The sequence below is a fragment of the Rhea americana genome, unplaced genomic scaffold, assembly GCF_003343005.1.
Source record: "Rhea americana isolate MKP2758 unplaced genomic scaffold, rheAme1 scaffold_19, whole genome shotgun sequence".
Classification (NCBI taxonomy): Eukaryota; Metazoa; Chordata; class Aves; order Rheiformes; family Rheidae; genus Rhea; species Rhea americana.
In genome coordinates, this window is record NW_028186038.1 from 8,173,423 (window position 1) to 8,194,239 (window position 20,817).

Consider the following 20,817-nt stretch of genomic DNA (forward strand, 5'->3'; position numbering starts at 1 on the left):
CACTATTTGAACAAGATCCCACCGCTGTCTTGTTCATGACAACACTAGCAGTAGAAGTAGTACCACTGTATAACCAGTATCTGAGACTCAGCAAGATAGCATGAACTCAAGACCATCTTGTATTAAAACTTCAGAGCACATTAACTGATCGGCTACACAAAAATCTCTCACCCCAGGAAACAGATATAATTTACGGATTGAGATGTTCCCATAAGGTCAGTCCTCAAGTCATGTGGAAAAAGAAAAAAAGGGGATTGAAAATAATGCTTACATGCAAATCTTCTGTGCTTTCAAACTATGACCTAAGAGGTAAAGGTAAAGCAACTCTATGCAGTAATAATTTATAATAAATATTTATATAAAAAATTATTATAGAAGTTTTTAAATCCTCTGCAATCTATAGAATTGTACTTCACAACAAACTCCACACCTGACAGAGGCAACAAAAAAAATGCAAGACAATTCAGAAGCAAAAAAAAAAAAAAAAAAAAAANAAAAAAAAAAAAAAAAAAAAGCCAAAAAAATCAAATTCACATAACAGTTGAGAATGCTGTCCAGTTTATTTTATTTAGGCAGATTTCATAACAGTTTCAGAAGAACTAACCAACCTCCATCTACTATCTTCCAGCAAGGCAAAAGAAACAACACTGAAACTTGAAGGAGGAGGACATCTTCCTTCTTCTCTGGCCTTTATGTTTTAGCTTCCCTATTCTAATCTCTCTGTCCTCAAATTTTCATATAAAACATCTCTGGCAATATCCTTTAAGTACTAGAGTGTAGAAAATATTTATATTTCTAACAGTGCCAAACGGAATATAGTAATACTAGAAAGTATTTCTCTCTGTGAGCAATGGTTGCTAAGGTGAATTCCTCCATGTCATTACAGTGAAGTGTTCCATAAGCAACTTCATAGTTCTTGGACAGCTATATAATCAAACTAAAATCTTTACAGACTGCACACATTTGAGCACACATTCTCCATTACCTGACATTTTGGTTCATATAAACACCACAAATGGAACACTGATTTTTTTAAAACCTACTTGTATAGTCCAAAACTGCCAGATTCAGATCTTAGATAGGCATTAGAATATACCTTTTGTAAAACATAGAACACAGCAGCCCAATACCTCATTTTATAGCCTTTGTACGTCCAAGTTTTCTGATAATCAAAAAAAATACAAAGTTTAAGACTGAACAAATACAGGTAAAAGACAAGAGAAGAATCTAGCTGAATCTAGAAGCTTTTTCTGTCTAGTAACAGAAGTCTCAGCATTCGTATGCACAAATGCTAGAAAGAAATCTCTCACTAAACCTATTAAGTATTTGATCTGGTAGACAAGCAAAAGTCGTTTTGAGAAGGAAATTGTTCATGTTAAAGAACAAAAAAAAAAGAGTAGAAAGAATATTGTTGGTTAATTCAACCTTCTAGGACTTGAGCTTCACTGTGACTGTACTTACCAGTGCCTTTTGTAAAATTCAGCTCCAAACCCCATTACATTTATTATTTAGTTGGGATTGCATGATATTTCTGACGATCAATACCTTCATAAATGAAGGGTATGCAGTGTGAAATAAAATCTTACACAGTTAGCATAGACATATAATGTGTTCTGTTAACTTACTTGTAGATGTCAGAAGCTTTCTGTTCACTGCTTTACACTTCAATACACTGATAATTCAATTTCTCTGCACTCAACTATGTTCTAGTTCAATAACAGTTATACTGTTATTGCTCCTTGCTCTAGTGCTATCTTCTTCAGCACTTTTCATGTCAGATAATTTCTTCTCCAGCCAGTTATCCCAACTTTGTAAGAGTATTCTTAATTACATCTTAATTAAAATTGTAAGGCACACAACGCCTTCATCCACATGTGTCTAACTGGTAAGAATGGGAGTTCCTCACATGAAGTTTGTCAGCTGGGTGACATCAGAAAGATACTGACCATTCATCAAAGAGTACATTGAGGCTGCCTGCAGAAAAGCTTAGAAAAGAATGACACACAAAGAAATTACTCATCCCTCTTTCACTGCACTGATTGGTTTAGAAGAGGAAATAGTATTCAGCTGGCAAAAATTTCCATTCCAGTTCTGATGTTTTTAAGACGTTCACATGCAAACATTTTTCCGAACATACTTTATGTGGAAAAATATAGCCCTTCACTGCAAGCATATACAAGAACTGTTCTTCACGTGAGCATCTTAGGTTCCTTTCTTCATGTACCGTGAGAGGAACTGGCTTCTGACAAAGTGGATGAGCTTGGTCTCTGTGCAGCAAACAGTAACGATGGTTGCTGCGAAGCACAGAGCTCCCACGCCGATATGAATCAGCCTTGCCATCCAACCCTTATCGCAGCAGAAGAATACCTACAACAAAGGAAACAAGCAATTGTAGGAAGACCAGACAGCATAAGATGGGTATACCATTTCAGTAACAAAGGTCCAACATCTCTCTTGACAATGCTACCAACATTATCAAGGTGAGCATTGTAAGCAAGTGCTAGAAAGATTTGCCACATGCATTGATCCTGCAGTAAAATTTATCTCCAGCAGTCACAATGCTTGTTTTGCTATGAAGAGAATTTCTGTCAAACAGCAAAAAATAAACATTCAGCATGTAATAACTTCCACATTTATTAGGTATTTGCCAGGTAGATATATGTTGCTAAATTAAGAAAATTCTGCTGGTCCACATAAGTGTCGTTTTGCAGCAATGTATTAAACTATATTCTAAGAAAAATCCCACTGGAAACCTTCCATTGTAAGACACACAATGGAATCTCCTTTCTAAGATAAAACATTTGCATCTGTCAAGTTCCTGTACATTGAAATGCTACCATCGCTGTAATAATCAGTCTGTCCAAATATGATCCAGCAGCCTGAAGAGAAACAATTTTAGGGCAATTTTCCGTTTTGGTCATCCTCCCTTTCCCCTCTGCCTTTTTTTTCCACAGCGGTTCTTTTGTTCTACTGCAAAATTTCAAATAGTATTTGAAACTGAGGAGCTTATTCAGCTACAGACAGTAGAAATGCACTAAATTTCATTTCTCTTGTCAGATACACCTTCTCTAGGTGGTAGAGGTAATTACATATCATATAAAAATATACAAGAGAGGAAGTTCAATATATTACATGTATTCACTTAATCTCTTAATAGATATATGCATTCTTGCAAGTCAGTAATGAAGGGCTTCCAGCCTACGATTATGAGCTTTTTTGATAATTTAATTTCACTGTTTCCGGAAACACAAGTCATCTGACATTAACCTCTACAGTGAAAGCAAACCTGACAATGATACTTACCTCTGAGAAAACAGTAATTGCTCCACTTACGATATAAACAAGCACTAGGAGTGGTGAAGGCAGCAAGCCTGTCAAGGGTCTGTAAGTGCTTTCTTTGAAGAAATCATAGATATAATGGATGCTGTGAGCTATTCGAATACCCATATTAAAGCAGTTGGCAAGGATAAAGCCTACACTGCCATGCCAATGGGTCAGAAAATAAGAGATGCACAAGAATGTGAATGACAAGGCCAGCATAACAAAATTGTACCTAGGAAAAGAAGAAACAACTTAAATAACATAGTCAGTTACAGTACTTATTTATTAAATGTATACTTGAAAACAAATATCACAATTTTCTAAAAAGAGGACTGGATAAATTATCTTATCCTTTCCTAATGGAAGTAGAGACAAATCTGAAAACCAAGATGTTAATAAAAAATTTCATGGGAAGAGTGGAAAATCCTACCAAAAAAGCAAGCACTACCATTACATGAGGGAAATTCTATTTCATTAGTTAACTCCAATCACTTCTGAAAGTCAAATTTAGTAGCAACAGTTTGCAATGGTTGTAAAACTTTAAAGATTTTGTTTGCTATGTTGTATTAGATAGCTAGTAAAGAAAAATAATGCTCAAAAATAAGGTGAAGTCTCATTCAATTTCTGCTCTGAACAGTGACTTTGAAGACAAGTTCACACTTTAAAAGGGTAATGAAAGGAGACTTTGTCAATCTAAGAAAAGGTATTGCTTTGCCTGTGGAAAACAGCTCATTTAAATTAATTTTAAAACGGTCTTGTAATGGACAGCTGCTAAAGAAGTGAAAAAAGTCTTACGGTAGCACTGCAGGGGGGCAAGGAGAACCAGAATTTCTCTGGTACACCAGAGAAATTAATTCTTTTTTTAATATCCTTTTAATATCCTATTAATCTTAGCATTTTGGCCAAAGCATCCAGGCTAGGAAATTAAAAGATTCATTAGGCTTGTACTGTAAATGCTGTTTTCCTAAAGTTTGATGTAGTCTTTTTAATACAACTAGTAATGAGCAGTGGGGTAGAAACACTGTACTATGCGATATTTCTAATGCTTACTCCTGACTCCCAACAGTGGAAATGGTTTAAAGTTTGACATCTCCATAGGATGCTTGGAATTTCCAGAAAGGAGGCTAAATAAGCTCTCTAACATAGTTTGAGCTAGCCTTCTGCTTCAATGCAAGCTTTCATTCAAAAAATATTTACTATCAAAATCATTTCTGAAGTTTCAGTTAATACGAGTTCAATTAAATTACAAATTTAACATGACCCAAGGCTTTTTTTTTTTTTTTTTGCACTCTTTGCTATGTCTTATGAGATGAAAAGAACAAAAAGAAAAACATTTGTCAGGGAAAGAATAAATTTCTAGTGTTTGAGGGACTATCACTCCTGAATTTACCAAAATGCTACATGAATGAAACTGATCAAAAAGACATACTGAAAAGCGTACTTCAGCTAATTTTTTTTTCCAAATACATAAAGTTTGAAAGTCATCCATAAAGTGCATATTAACACACTTTAAGAAACACCATCATCACCACCTTCAAGAGCAAGAAATCACCTAGAACTAAGACAAAATAGACAATGCAATATAGTATTATAATAAAAAAGTTATTTAAGTAAAACAAGACTGAGTAAATCTTTACAGCTGTTAAGTCCTTGCCTATAGAGCATAGAACTAAAAGATTTTGTTTTCTATTTCATTCATCATGAAGAGAACACAAACGAATCTTAAGCATTAAGTAACAACTAAACTCTTTCTCTTGTCAGCAAAAGCCAACTTTCCTCCACCTAAGCACAGACACAGGATATAGTCAGGGGAAAAAGTGAGAGGACAAAAAAAGGGGAGAGGAAAAAAGCTGCAAGCTACAGGTTAGGTCATTCAGAACAACTGATACACAGTATTTCTGAAATTGCACATGTAAATAAGGGAAATCATTTAATAGTTACGAGACCTGAATGATGGTTTTAAATAATGATCTGCTTAAAACTAAAGTTCTAGTTACTTTCCAAACACACATTCATGCAGAACAATAGCTCCCTGTCTAAACACTGAACTCCAAGCAAACCATATAAAGATTAACTGCATGAATATTCTAGTGACTACTATTACCTACTTGTCTACCTCCTCTTTGCACATCAAAGCAAACGTAAAACATTCCGTTACTCCATTGACGGCAAGAAATAGGACATATAAAGAATAACACCGGAGGAGACTTGGACCTAAAAAAACAACAAAACACATTAATGTACTGTTATATCTATTACAAAACCAAATTGTTTTTACATTCACTGATACTAAGAGACAAAAAGATGTAATGTTATCACTGATGATAACAGAAACAAGTTCATCTGAACAAACGTCCAGTCTAGATATCTTTACAGGAAAATCAATGAACTAAATGAGGCAAAATAAAAACATAAAACCCAAAATGCACAAGAGTAGTCATTATAGCTCCATGTATTAGTGACAAGACAGTTCAACACAACAGACAGGACAGAAGTATTGAAAATGGTCTTGGTTATACAACCACACGATTTTACTTAAGATCACCATACAAATCAAGCATCAGCTTTCAAATAACATGCTGAGTTTAGAGCCTGATGTACAAGCAAAAATTAAATGCTTAACATTTAGAAGTAAAAAAAAAAAAAGTCTCATGGAGTTAGAGTAAATCAAATGATCTTAACAATGAATAAAGTAATTGCAATTTAATACAAGCTAAGCAACATCCCACGAACATTGTTTCATGGTGCAGAGCTCTGTCATAGGATTCTTCAACAAAATATTGTCACACACTGCCTTCCATCTTCCCTGTAATGTCCTCTTAAAATATACGTGAAATTAAAAATGCAAGCCTGACTAGAAATCTCCTGCAACAGCACAGGCAGAGCCTCCAGACAGAATCACAACACAAACGCTGGTCCCACAAGGGAGCTGCTAGGTCTTCACCCAGGATGGAAGGAACCAAGCCAGTTCAGCTACAGAACAAATTTCCATGCAGAAAACAGAGTTTCTGTGAAGAGGTGCTACAGTAGGATGACTGGGTTTTCTAGCAGGAGCTAGTGAGTCAATTGACAAACTGCTTTTGGAACAGAAACACGTAGGGAAGACAGAGTCTGAAAAAAAACCCAGGTTGCAGTTTGTGTGTCTATATTCCAGGAAGAAATTATTAACCTCTGCTTTTCCATCTGCAAACCCTATGTGGCCTACTAACTGCTTGACTGCTTCTCTTGACAGATTTGTAAATCTTATCCCTTAATATGCAAAACTCTAGTGAAATTGTTACTATCACATATTTTAGCAGTGTAACAAACATTATCTTTTCCAGATAGAACCATGGCTTCTTTGGTTATGATCTACACTTCTTTTGACAGCTGAGTTCACAAATTTGCATTACTGAGTAGTCAAATACATACAATCCTTTAAATGTGTTCCTTTCCAGAAAGGTAAAGCCTCAAACTTGATCACACTTGCTTAGAGCTCTTCAACCCGTTTAAATACAGGGTAACTACATACTCAAAGATGCTACAATGAAGGGATTAGGTTCTGCATCCAGACAAGTTGAATCCAGTAAGACTTATGTAAATAAATTTCTGCAAGCACCAACTAACAGGTCATGAAAGCAGGTTATCATTAAAAAGCTACATTTGTTCTAATGAAGGGCAGGTACACACACACACACACACACACACACACACAGAAGTCCACACAATAGTTTTCCAGCCTATACAATCTTGTTTTCTGCACAGTTCGGTTTCATCCTGTACAGTCTATGCAAGGCAGTCTTGTGAGGGATGTGCCATTATCTTACTAAAGTAACATAGCAATGATCAACTTCAATTGTAACTAGTAACAAAACCAAGACTATTAAAGAGTCTGATACAACAGAGTTTACAGAGGTAGAATGGAGGGCACCCTGCAGCCATGCTACTGTTGTTATACCACATGACAAAGAGCAAGTGCTCTGGCTCCCAACACATGACAGGACAGTTTCTTCAATTCTTCATTGTACACAAACCTGCAGATACCATTAATACTGTTGTTGAGTAACATCATCACTTCCACAGCAGATGCCAGAAGAAACTTCAAACTCCAATCAGAAAGTCAAAATATTCCAGGTTTAAATGTGCACAACAAGACAATGAAACAACACAGTTTAGCCAAAACAAGAGCAGGCTTATTAACAGAGTATAGTTCAGTTCCTCATTAGGACTCAATACTAAGTTCCTTTTCATCTGACATGACATTGCTCAGAAAGGCAGAATGGCTGATTCACCTAAAAATTCTTAACTGCTAGTTTCCCTTTAGAGAGGATTGCTACTTTGCCAGCTCTATAAAATCTTACCTGTTCCAGAACTGAGCACTGAGCCTCCATAAACATCCAGAGCCAGCTGAGAATAGGCATAGCCAAAAACCGTGATGGTAAGGCCAATCAGAAGGACAAGTTTCAACAGCAATTCTAACACACTTGCAGCCATAGCAACATTATCCTGAAAGAATTGTAGTCAATAACATGAATCAGAAACAATATAAGTTATTTTCACATAGAAAAGCTGCTTTACAAAAAAAAATCAGTTTGAATGTTGCAGAGAAGTGTCAAAATTACTTTTTGTATTAACAGTACACACTTAACTTCCAAAAAAATTTATATACTTACTCTGTTCTACAGCTTACTTATTCAAACCTCTATGCAAATATTAGCCAACAGTATGTCTGCTCAAAGAAACAACCAAACAGCACATTGCTCTGTCACTGTTAAGTCAGTAAATTGCAAAAGAAAAGCAGTGCACTTGCCTAAGGCCACGATGTCAGCTAGCAGGAGTCAGATTTTTATTGCTGCGTGAGATTGCAGGATTTGCCACACCAGAACAAGTAACCTGCCAGCTCCTTCTGCCTCATTACCAGAAGCAGCTGACACTAGATACCCTGGGAAAACCCAGAAGTCATTTTGCCAAGTATGCAACACTTCATATAGAATGCATTACATATGCCTTCTTTACCCCACCAATAACTTGAAGCATGAGATTTGTTTAACTGTGTGCTATTGTGCAAATACTACAATTACTAGGAAAAGTTATCTAAGTATAGCATGAGGAAGTAGCCCAGGTTGAACTTCATGCTTGATCAAGTATTTGCTACTTAGAGCGTGCATGAATGCTCCACAGAACGAACTCCTTGCTCTTACATTACTTACGACAAGCCATTGTTATTCTACATAAATTCCAAAGCTCAAGTAAAACGCACTCCAATTCTTCTCTTTCAAAATCTCATTCTTTGGAAGCATTACAGTTTAATATGAACAAGTTACTTATACTCCTAAGTAATTTCAAATAGCACTCATTTGTTAGGTTCAATATTGAAAACATGCTATTTTTACAATTGCCTAAGTACATCAAAAACGCACTGTACACAAGGGTTTACATCATACTATTTGAAGTAGATGTTAACATCAGTTAGAATATAATGCAGTATTATGTCACTGTATACCTTAATTTCCATTTCATTAGAATTTTACCCATTTTCATTTTGTTTGGTCCAGCCTCATTTCTTCATTTTTGTTGTTCACTTTTGCTTCAAGCTTTTATTTTCAACTTTAACAGGTTTTATCCTCAAAAATTTAAACACACGCTTCTGTTAGTCACACTCCTGTGACACAAAAAGCAAGCTACATTTGACAACTGAGCTTGGTGAAACATACCTGTTTCTGGTGCTTTACATCTTTCCCTCTTTCCAATACTTTAGCAAAAAAGACATAAAAACTCTCTTCAATAGGCAAAAATATAAACCTGGCCACCAATGAACCAAGATTATTTATGATATCGTAGACACCTTTAAAAACAAAAGACACCAACAACCTTTAATTTTTTTAGGAATCAATTTAATTCTAAGTCTTTAACAAATTACATGTATTCTAGTTTAACATATCCACTGAACAAAGAAAACAAGTGGAACTTAGTGCCACCTAGAAGTAGTGTTCCCTAAAAATTCTAACCAGTGACAGCAACCACGCCCTGAAAATGCAAGGTTTGCTAACAGATAGCAGAGTTAGAGCAAGAGTATCAACTACTTAGAAGTGAATCTAGCAACAGCACCAAAATACACTTGCAATTCCTACTGTATTCAAAGTTAAAAAAAAAAAAATGAAAAATAAGATTGTTCACTGAATGGGAAGAGGAACGTAAAAATTTTACTAAATACAGGACAAGAGAAAGACATTCATCTTTAAACATAAAGATGTTTACTTTCATTCACTGAGGTGGAAGAGCAATCCTTCACAACATTTTACCAGCGCTCTCATCTTCAGTAAGATACCAGGTATTGTTCCAAAGCTACTAAGACATCTGTGCATGTTACCACAATCCAATCACTCATAACATATGTAGTTAGGTATAAGGGTAAGTGTCTTACATGTTCACAGTAAAATAACACAATATCATTGACTTGAAACCACGTTTTCTCACTTGAGTGCGCCATCATTTCTGCCCTCAGTCTTCTAAAGATCCTCTGAGTAAGAGGCAGCTCAACTATTCCTCAGGGAAGGAAGACAGTAAGTGGCTGCAATTACTGGCAGCAAGCATTTACACTCCATCAGTATTTACAGGGGAACGTACTGTTGCCAAAAATTAAGAGTAGTTTGAACTAGCTACAAAACTTCTAAGACTGGGCCTGCAATTATGGCCTATTTTCATTCCCCAAGCAGCAAGACCTGAGATGCTGCCAACTCAGTCATCTGAACTGCTGCTGCTGCATATTACTGTGTAATCACAACGAACCTTTTTACAAAATACAACTCAGTCTGAGATGCAACACTATGAACAATGTAAAACATTTAGAGAATTTTAACATTCTTACTTCAACAACAGCTAAACAGATAGAAAACAGCAAGAAAACAAAACAACTGTAAAAAAAATGCATTACACAGAACTAGAGCCATACTAACAAATGTTAAAAAAGATACATGGTATCTCATACCTAAATTGGAAAGTTTAGATCCAGAGAAAAATTACACTACAATTGAGTACCTTAAATTCTCTTCTATATCCATTTATCAGTCTCTGACACATACCTCAAAGTCACAAAGGCTCTGAAATCTTCCCACATTTTCAAGTTAGTTTTCAAATTCTGTAAATTTTCAGAATTAACTCAAAACCAGGGACTTAACTGTGTTGTCATTCCACAGCTTCACTGCACTTACCCTGATCTCCAAAATTTAACACATTCAAAAAAGTCATCACATATCGTTCACCTGCAAGTTCAAAATACAGATATCAACAGCAAGCACAGAATACAGTCTTTAAATCCTTCACGATATTTATTCAGATATTTCTAACAAAGGATTCAAGAGACAAGGTCAAACGGGCCAACAGCTACTTCAGAAGACCCTCAAAAGCATCATCCAGGTTGGTTACATCTGCCGGTGACAACTTCTCTGAAAGTCGGCCTCCCAACAAGGAGGGCCCTCCAAGTCCTCAACTATGTAACTAGTATATTACTCATTAGCATCTTTATTTTGCACTCATCCGTTCATCTTTAAAGGCATACATTGTCTTTTCAGTGAAGAAAAATGTCACCAGCTCATACCACAACGTACTCAAGAACAGTGAAAGTAAGGAATTAAAAATAAGCTTAAGTTCAAAATGTCATTTAAATATATTTATTAGCTAAGAAAGCTATACATAAGTTTCATAAATTCACAAATTAACATTACCTTGGCATAGTGTTAAAGGACAAAAATCATCATCTGTTTTTGGGACAAGTTTATTTTTCAGTATTTTTTTTTTAATTTTGTTTTCCTCCTCTCACACAGAGTGCAAGCTAGCATTAGCTAACCACAGTGGTGCTCCACTACCGCATGCCAAATGGCTTGTCTCCTCATCATGGAAGCCCACCCAGCTGTATATAATTATAGCTTATCTGTATATATGCAGCATGTCCAATGAGTTCCAAAGGCATCAAATACACTGAATCAGCTGAAGCATATATGGATAGCAGGTGCCTACTTCCTTATCACTTCTGAGGAAGAAGCAACCAGAAGTTGGCCACTGTTGCCACAGCAATTTATCCAGTTTCTGGGCTCCTTCCAACTACCTTCCCTCCCAAGGGTTTCTTGCACACAGGCAAAAGGCAGACTGCAGGCCGTAATTCCAGTCTCAACAATCCCCTCCTTGCCATTCTCCATCACACCTATATATTAAGCCTTACCTTCTGTCAAAATCTGTTTCAAGAAAGACTGTTTGAAGAAGCTCCAAGTCAATCGTGCCTCTTTCCAGTTAACAAAAGTCTATTAAAAAAAAAAAAAAAGAATATATTGAATTGTAATAAACATGACTGAAACTACTAAGTAGAATTACAAAATAGAAAGACAGTGCGTTACTCTGGGGCATATCTAGCCACTGGGTATAAACAAGCAGCTATAACATTGTGGATTTTCCTCATGACTAATCTAAAATGCAGCTAAACTAAGCACAAACCTCACTCCGATTTGGCCAAGCAACTCTTTCCTTGGTGAAAGTTACTCTTGCTGCAGATGGCTAAAGGACCTGAATAAGGTTTCTACAGAAAAAACTGCCCAGTACAAAGTAGAGTCAGAGGGAGGGGCAGAAGTTATTTATCAGGCCAGTATATCCCTGGCCCTCGTGATAGACAAATTTCTTACCACTCTTCAAACTGTCCCAGCAAGTGCAACAACCCAGAACAACCTCAATTTGTAAGTTTTCCAAAAAAATCTTCCCTAACTATGGCTTTTCATTTCCTCCCTTGTCCAATTTCCTCTTGAGAGTACATCGTAGATATCCAAGCGTCTTTAACACACTATGCACCACAGTGTTTAGTTTGTGTAACACAGTAAGTACTAAAATCCGTGGTAGAATGGTTCTGCCCCTGCCTCTGATGCAGTGACGCCTGGCCTTTTCCCTTCACACTACAGATGTTCTCCCTTCAACTTACCTTTTAGTATCTTCACACAAAGTATATGTCAGTCATCAACCTCGTAACAAAAAGGTCAAGTATCGTTACGTTTTTCTGACAAGGCTTTAAATATTTGACAGAAATCGAGCAGTGACAGCCCAGCACTTTGCCAAGCTATAAGGACGTATTCACCAGGAGAAAAGAGGTGTGTGTGTGTGGGGGGGGAAACAGAGGATAGCTGTGCCAGCTGCATTACCCATTGCGGCAGGGACAGCAAGGTGTACACAGGAGTGGTCATCTGCTTGTGCAAACAGCCCATTCCCTCGGAGCTGCATTCAGCCCACATGTAAATAATACATGTTACTAATACCAGAATTTCTATATGACAGTTTATTCTTAAGCAGCCATTTCTTTTACAGTTTAGAGATATCCTCAAGAATCACATTTATTAACTCCAGTGCCTCAAACTAATTTTCAAAACTTTCCCCAAGACAGACTGTAAAATTAAGAACTAAACTCTGACCTACCTCATCTTCTACCAAGTTAGGTAAAAGAGCTTTCATTCTAGCAACTGGAAACGATTTCTTTGTTGCTTCAGGAGATCCCAGAAATATCATAAAATAAATTACATAGCACATTACCAGAACACTGGTATATAAAAGCTGGGAAGGAGAAGAAAAGATAGAAGAAAAAGACCAGTGATACAAAACTAACTTACAAATGCAAAATAACATGCTAGAATACCAAATTCAGAAAGGAGAGAAGGTATTGTGTATTCTTAACCCTGTCAAATGGCTAAAGATATTAAATTAAACATGAGCTGTTGACTTTGAAATCAGTATTTTAGCATCGTGATTGGCTCTGTCAGCTTTTTTTTTTTTTTTTTTTTTTTTTTTTTTTTTTTTGTTTTTTTCAGTATTTTTAAACTTACGATATGCTCAGTTCAATTTTAAAGCAATTATTCTTCTGGATGAGGAGAACTGCCAGCGCAACTACTGTCTACACAAGCTACATACCACAGGCAGCATGGTATAGGTGATCTGATAACATACAGGCCACATCTACTTTTCAGACACTGATTTATTCTTTATTGTAGTAACAAAAAAGTCTTAACCTAAGTCAAACAGATGTAAGTAGTACTTGTTACCTTCTAATTATCATCTTCTACACAGCAGAACACAAAGTCAAATATTTAAGATTGAAGCCAGCTGATAAGTAGACTCCTCAAGCATTAGAACATAAATGATTCAGAAGAAAGTTAAAATAAAGCTTACATAAAATAACACAACCTTATCTGCAGAATGTGTCCTCATACATAGAACACAGTGCTCTCTTACACATCTCAAGCAGATATTGGTCAAAGTACAAGTCAATGAGTATCAGCATAATGAGACTTCCACCTTAAACCTCACAGAAGTATTTTCCTCTCACCTCTACATTATTTAACGGTCTAAATGTAAAAAAAAAAGAAAAAAAAAAAAAAAAAAAAAAAGGAAGAGTCAGATGATGAATCAAGAACTTACAGAAAAACAACACAGGAAACTTACCTGCGCCAAGCAAAAAATGTAAAGGCCCCACTGAGGACAAAGAATTACTAGAATAACCGTTAAAACGCATTTTGACAATACTGAAAAGCTTTCAGCAACTACCTTTAAGAAAAAGAAAACAGAAATTTTATTTTTTGCCACCTTAAGCGTATACAGATACTTAAAACATTTCACACACGATTTATGTAGGAGGAATATAAAAAAAACAATCAGTAAGACTTTATTGCGAGGTTTTTTCTGCTTAATTGGTCACCTTAAATTGCAATTACTCTGTAAATCCTCTATTCTTGTGTCTCAATTACTTCATCATACTTTCCCTATCAATTGTATGGGATATAAGGGAGAAAATTTTACTCAAGATAAACGTGTTCAATTGCTGCATTTCACAATTTAATATTCACTCAATTGAAATGCAAAATTACAGAAGCTATATGCCCCTCCCTCCAGCTAAAACCCATGATTACATATTCAATGATCAGCATGGTGATAGTTTCTAAATAAACTAACTTCTTTGCTTTAACAGGTATTATGTCACAAGTAAGTTCTACAGTATTAAACCTGACATATTTTAATGTGCTTGAACACACACAAACACCTAGTCTGGGAATTCTGTTTTTTGCATTAGCTTTTTATTTTCTCTTCAGTAAAGAGAGGTTCCCCCCCATATACTTAGCCTGCTTTACTAACCTTGAGTCTTACGAGCAAATGAGCTTGTGCCAAAACCCAGAAAGGTTCTCCCAGAAGCTCTATAACTGCAGAAAGACCAAATGCCACTACACCAGCTTGATAATGAGGAACCACAATGGGATCAGGTACTTCAAGCAGCTGTAGCCAGACTGCACCCAAGAAAATAGACCAAAAAATACCAAGAGGAACTCTAAAAAGTTAACATAAAAGCAATCAGTATAAGTTATACTTTTAAGTAGGAAAAAGGTGAAAAATTAATTAAAATTTCACATACTGCCATATTAAAAAAAATTAAAAGTGTTCTACAGAATTCAATTCTATTGCAACTACACCAAGAATACTTCGATTTTTTTAGTTTGGTTTTGTGGGGTTTTTTTGTAATGGACATCTTTACACATTCTTTTCTGAGGCACAGATGGGAAAACATTTCTCTGACTTGTCTGCTTTCTACTTAAGAATAAGGCCAACTATCTACTTCTCATATTTTCCAAGTCTGAACAACTCTGGTCCCATATCAGCCTGTAGAATTATGTAAGTGTCTAAAAAATGTTTTTTATAGTATTATGATTACTAGGGACTTGACAGACAAGCTTTAGAGAATCTTGGTGTAATAGCAAATAAAGTCACCACTCCAACTACTAGTTTCACACTTCCAGAGATCACTGGTTCTCCAGAGAGGGACAGCAGAGTTAGCAGAAGAAAATGCATGCCTGCACTTCAGGTATGCCAGTTCATGCTGCTATACCACAGCTCAAAGCTACCTCAATTAGTGATTGCAGCTAAGAAGCCAAGTTATGCACAGGAGTGCAGACTTGTATTACCTTCTGTTGACACTGCTTCAGGAACACAAAGCCTCTGGTAGAGTGTGGAAATTTTTGTATCATTGCAGCAGGTTTTATCTCACCCTCCCGTTATCACATCCCTAAGATATCTGATGTTTTCACATCCTTCAAGAAAGTTAATCTTCATTTTAAAGTTATGTTTCACTAGGAAAAAAAGAATAAATAGGACACAGTCATTTACTGTATCATTTAACATCTGTCTGCTTAAAGTAATCCACGTCACAACTAAAGTGACAAACAGCAGCTATCCCTGAATGGGACAATCCCTCCTTCTTATCCCTGGATGCAGATGACCACACGTAGCCCCCTCCCCCGAGGCTGGGCCAGATCCAGTAACTGTGCAGTTCCAGGGAAAGTCAATGGAAAAATACTCTTTTTTCTTGTAGAGTTAGTTTTCCACCATGCCCACCATTACCATATATGCATATGGTGTAATAAAGAAATAAGCCTAGGCAAGAAAAAGAAAGGACTATAGATTCACGCAACAGGTTTACCTCTGACTATTACAGCATACATGAAAACCCAGAAACAAGTGAAAAAACTAATGGTTCCTGGTAGCACCTTTAGCAGTATACCTGCCCATTTACTCAAGAGGAATAATAGTAATAAAGTCATATTCAGCCATCTGAGCCATTGCATCAGTCCTGAAAGCATGACTGTGGTTACTAAGTGGCTCAGTTGTGAAATAATGGTCCCACCTGTTTCATACCTGCTTTCATTTTGCTTTAGTTTCTCAGACAAAAAAAAAAACAGGGGCAAACACTATTTTTTAAAGGTCTCTTACGTTAGCCACAGCAGATTAATCGTTTTAGCCCAGTTGCGCTTTGCGCCTCCGCTCAGACACGCTCTACGAAACGCCTCCCTGGCTAGGAAGAGAACTGTCGAATAAAGCAGCGTCAGCCTAAAGCACATGAGGAAAAAGCGAGGGAAAAATTAGTGCTTTAGGTACATTTGGGGACTCGCTCGCAGCGAAGCGACCCCTGAGGATCACCCAGGGTCAAAACGGCCCCCGCAGGCGGCGCCGCTCCCACGCCACAGCGCTGCCCCCAGGCGGGAAGGCCGCCGCGCCCCGCCGCGCCCCGCTCACCTCACGCCGGCGACGCCCAGGAGCTCCCTGGAGAGGTGGCGGAGCGCGAAGGCGTTCAGCGCGAAGGAGACGCCCCGGGACAGCACCTGCCGAGACACGGAACCGCCTGGCGCCCGGCCGCCTCCCGCGCGGCGGCGCAGGGCGGGCGGGCGGGTGGGGGGCGCGGCGCGAACCGGCGCGGCCCCGCACCTGCAGCAAGGCGCCGGAGGAGGCCAGCCGCGCCGTCTGCCTGAGCGCGTCCTGCGCGGCCATGAGGAGCCGCCGCCGCCGCCGTCGCGCCGCGATCCCGTCAGGCGGGGCGGGGCGGCGGCGGCGGGCGGGCGCGGAGGCTCCGCYTCGGCCGCTCGGCGCGTCGGGCCGCTGCCCGCGGATGCGCCTCGCCGGGCGAGACGGGGGCGTGTTCCCGACCGCGGAAGCCCGAGAACGTTTCTCCGCAAGTTGTAGGAAGCCCTGTGTAAACTGAGAGCAAGCCTGCACTAGCGCGCCTGCATCGGAGGGGGAAGCCGCTCTCCTCCAAGACCGAGGTAAAGCCGACCTTCGCTGCAGCAAGGAGAAAGCATATCATTTCTGCAAAATAACATATATTTTTACACATACACCCTCAAATAAAGACACAATTTAATCCTAATGACTTGCATTTAACAATTCACTGTCTAAAAGTCTTTAAAAAGGAGAACACTCTTCTCTCCGGGTACATCAGAGGACTCGTTCCAGGCTGCTTCACACCATTATTTAAGCAGCATCTATAAAAAGATTGTAACCTGCTATATGTTAGATCATTCCCGTTAAAAAGCATGGCTCTCCTGACGCAGGACAGTGATATTTTTCTTAGCAATTCTATAAACATTCCACTTAGCAGCAGATGTCAAAGCTTTCGGAGTGGCAGGGGGGAGAAAAAGCGTCCTAAAAAAGAAAAAGCCCTAAGCTCCTTAACAACAGAATATCAACAGCCCCAGTTTAAATCAGGATCTTAAAGAGGTTGAATGACCAACTAAAATTCTTCAAAGCCCATGCAAAGCAGCAGTGTCTTCTGCCAACATCGAATTCCCTTCTCCCCCGAGATGCTATGCCCATCACTTCAGCTCTTCAGAGTCAAGCTTTCTAGACTTTCTTTGCCAACAACACTGGTAACATTATTTAAATAATCTGAAAGTGTTATATAAGGTGGATATATGGGGCAGAAGAATATACCCAATAAGTACCCTATGAGTACTTTTAAGTACAATACTGATACAGTTAACAGCTAACTTGAATTTTATAGTTCAAAACACTTAACTGCCTATTATCTCATTTTAAAGATGCTGACAGGACAACAGGGAGAAGTTAATTTGTTCTAAGTCAGGCCAATGGCCGACAGGAGGGGTTAGGGGATCTGGAGTTACAGAAGAGCTATTAGGAAACCCTGCCTCCTCCTCCTCTCTGTTTTCAAGCAGCTTTCCGTCCAGTTCTCAAATGGAAAAGACAGCTAGAAGCGCTGTGTTAACTTAGGCTCCAGGTCCTTTCTAGTGACAACGGTGGTGACAACTTAAGTCCAAAGCACTCGCTGTATACTATGGCTTCTGTAGTGGTACTAAACTGTGGGATTTGAACTTAACTATTAAAACTCATCACAAATTAATAAATATACTGCAAAGGAAAATAAAGCTGCAGCTGAGGAACATCAAGCACATAGCGTTTGTCAGTACTGTGGTAACGATTCATGTGGTATTCAGGTTTCCACATCTGTATACATACATACTTGTTTGTGATAAAAGAATAGGTGTCTGAGGAATCAAACAGAGGAAAGTATGCTAATTGGAGGGGACTGTCTGACCCTTGTAGGCATCTACTTTGGGCAACAGTAAGTGACAACTAATGATGCTTTGTTTTCCAGCTTGGTTTGTCACCTCGTAAAGGAGAAGCAGAAACAGCTGTAAAACATGGGGAGCTGCAAGCAGAAGAGAAACAACTGTTAACTTCAACTGGTTTTAATAGGAACCGGCTTTGCCACTCTCACCCTTTCGGCACTGATGCATCTAAACCACTAGATGGCAAACAACCTTTGAGGCAGCCAGCAGGAAGACAGCATTGTTCAGTCCCAAAAGTACGTGGCTGAGGTCGGGCTGAAGGTGAATATTTTTACTCTATTAAAATCTTTCCAAATCTACTCTATGTCATGTCTGAACAACAGGCAGACTAAACTGCAACAATAGCGTGACATACAAAGGGCAAACACAGTAAGAGCCACATTTCCGGCTTGCAAATTGACCTGTCAGTTCACTCAATTTTATCCACAAGTTTGCGTGAGCAGGCTTTTCGCTGAACTACTGAGTTGACAGAAAAGGCTTACTTGGGGTAACGTAATTTGAGAGCAGGTATAACTTAAGGGAGAACCAAGTTACTGAACCAGCATAGAATCTCAATAAGAATCTCTTACTCAGACAAAATCATTGATTGCTCTGTGATTCCCACAGGTGGCAATGCCCACCTAAAAAGTTCCTGCATCTTCTCACTGCAATGAATCACTTTGTTGATTGTCCTAAGGCAACTGTTTGTGGTAGAATACTCTAAAATAGTTCAGTAACCCTAACAGCAGAGAAAGCAAAATAAACTAGCCACTATGAAGGTCCTTACTTTCAGAGCTAGACTGCATCTGGAACTAAACTAGAGGAAATCGCCTTCAGCTAAAGATCTTACAGCTAATTTCCCTAAGGACAAACACTCACCAATTAATGACAAAGGGGTACTTGGGAAACAAGAACCTATTAAATCAGCAGTGAGACCCTGAAACAAGCCTAACTAATTGCCACATTTCCTCAATTTTAAAACAAAACATCTTGTTAACCAAAAAAATCAAGGCCAGTGTAATGGATCAATACCAAATTTGCCTGGTATTAACCCAAATAAATACTGCACTTTAAAGTTAGTGATATAAATCATACATTCGTTTTACTTGTGGGCTTCCTTTTGTGTAAGGCTCCTTGAGAAATCAAGTTAGAAAAATTACCTTGCTAAGGAATCACAGGCAAAGCTCTCTGCTAGTGCTTGATACTTTCCAGAATAGTGCATGATAACACAAAATAGCTAAATAGGCTGCAAGCTAAAAGACCGCATCTTAGCTTGGCAAGCAGGACCAATTTTGGAAACAAATTAAGTCGTCAAAACCCCTAGTGGTGGCTGAGTAACCTTCCACCAAATAGTAGTCTGTACACTAAATCAGTTAACAGGAACAAGGAAGATCCTTGACCTCCACAGAAAACAGGCACATGCTGTTGCTTGTGTGCCCAGCCTTGCTTTGTGCCTCCCTTTGCCCAGGCTCCTCCGCAGCAGAAAGGAGAGGCTCTGAGGGCAGCAGGCCATCCCAACAAGGGGTGTATAAGAGGTTGGATATACTCTCCCCTTTCCACCCTTCCCTATGGCCAGCAGCACTATTCCATCTCATGGCTAGGCACATGCCTTCTAGTGATGGAGATGGGGGGGGCAGACTTGGAGCTGCAGCTGTACAGCACTGGCTGTGCAGAGCTCACCTTTCACAGCACCCCAAGCTTTTGCAGGGAGTTTGATGCTTAGCAGAACTGCTCTGCTTCTGCTGCAAGCCCACATGTTGCTATTTCATTAATGAGAACTTCATTCTTGGAGTGGCAAAACATGATTTTCCCTATACTGCTGAGAAGCCTTGTACCAGCACAGGACATAATTTATGTGAGATCTGGGTTTATTTTGTTGTTGTTTTTTAATAATGCATAAAACACACCTGCATCTTTGTGCATGATCATATAAAGCTTATTCCTCTACAGATACACCTGGGAGGTTGTGGTCAATACAGGGAGTCACATGTAGACTTACCAGACTAGGCATTAACATCTCCTTAAGCTTTCTCCCCTTTTGTGAGCACCCCTCTCAAACCAAGGATGAATGTGTGCTTGAGGATGTAAAACCTCCATTTCAGCAGACAGCTGCAAGAAGCAAGAGAAGAGATTCACAGGCCATTCACCAGCAGAGTCGGAGAGTCACTGCTACGCCAATTTGTCTCTCTTCCCTCCAACCAAAGGGTCCCGGAGGCTTTATAGATTAGTTTTACCAGGCCCTGTGGACCAAGTTAATCTTAGTACATACCAAACAGTTGAGCAAAAAATTTGCATCTCTCTTCTGGTTGCATTACTAGTTCAGCTAGGATTTCATCTGTCGTTTCTTTGGGATGGGATAAAGAGACTTTTTGAAGAATGTACAGGAGTGCGTTTTCTGTAATATGCTGTATTTCAAAAATGCACTCTCAGCTTTCCAGAGAAGTCTGGGACTTTCTAGTGTTAGAATTAGCTTTGTCTCACAAGTTTTTCATAGTGTATTGGCCTTTAATTTACTGTTTATATGCCATGTGATCAACTGTTTCTGCTGCCTTATCAATTTCACTTTTATTCAATTATAATTGATTGAAAGATTTTATGTATTAAG

At 38.6% G+C, this 20,817-nt stretch overlaps 1 protein-coding gene across 1 annotated transcript; it reads right to left on the bottom strand.

The window, feature by feature from the left end:
- Positions 1-541: 541 nt before the first annotated feature.
- RFT1 (RFT1 glycolipid translocator homolog) lies at positions 542-16,668 on the bottom strand. Its single transcript, XM_085302535.1, has 13 exons — positions 16,576-16,668; positions 16,387-16,472; positions 16,084-16,200; positions 14,458-14,647; positions 13,771-13,872; positions 12,751-12,885; positions 11,519-11,597; positions 10,512-10,562; positions 9,015-9,145; positions 7,662-7,806; positions 5,430-5,535; positions 3,304-3,553; positions 542-2,367 (listed from the first exon to the last, which is right to left on the bottom strand). The coding sequence occupies exons 1-13, from the start codon at positions 16,636-16,638 to the stop codon at positions 2,203-2,205; spliced, it is 1,620 nt and encodes a 539-aa protein (XP_085158661.1). The 5' UTR covers positions 16,639-16,668; the 3' UTR covers positions 542-2,202.
- Between the last annotated feature and the right edge of the window lie 4,149 nt (positions 16,669-20,817).

Excerpts from the sequence above, each read along its gene's own strand:
- RFT1 (XM_085302535.1), bottom strand. The coding sequence starts at position 16,638 with ATGGCCGCGCAGGACGCGCTCAGGCAGACGGCGCGGCTGGCCTCCTCC. Across the intron at positions 9,146-10,511 it reads GTTAAATTTTGGAGATCAGG|GTGTCTACGATATCATAAAT; the intron begins GTAAGTGCAGTG and ends TTGTTTTTAAAG. Across the intron at positions 2,368-3,303 it reads CAATTACTGTTTTCTCAGAG|GTATTCTTCTGCTGCGATAA; the intron begins GTAAGTATCATT and ends CCTTTGTTGTAG.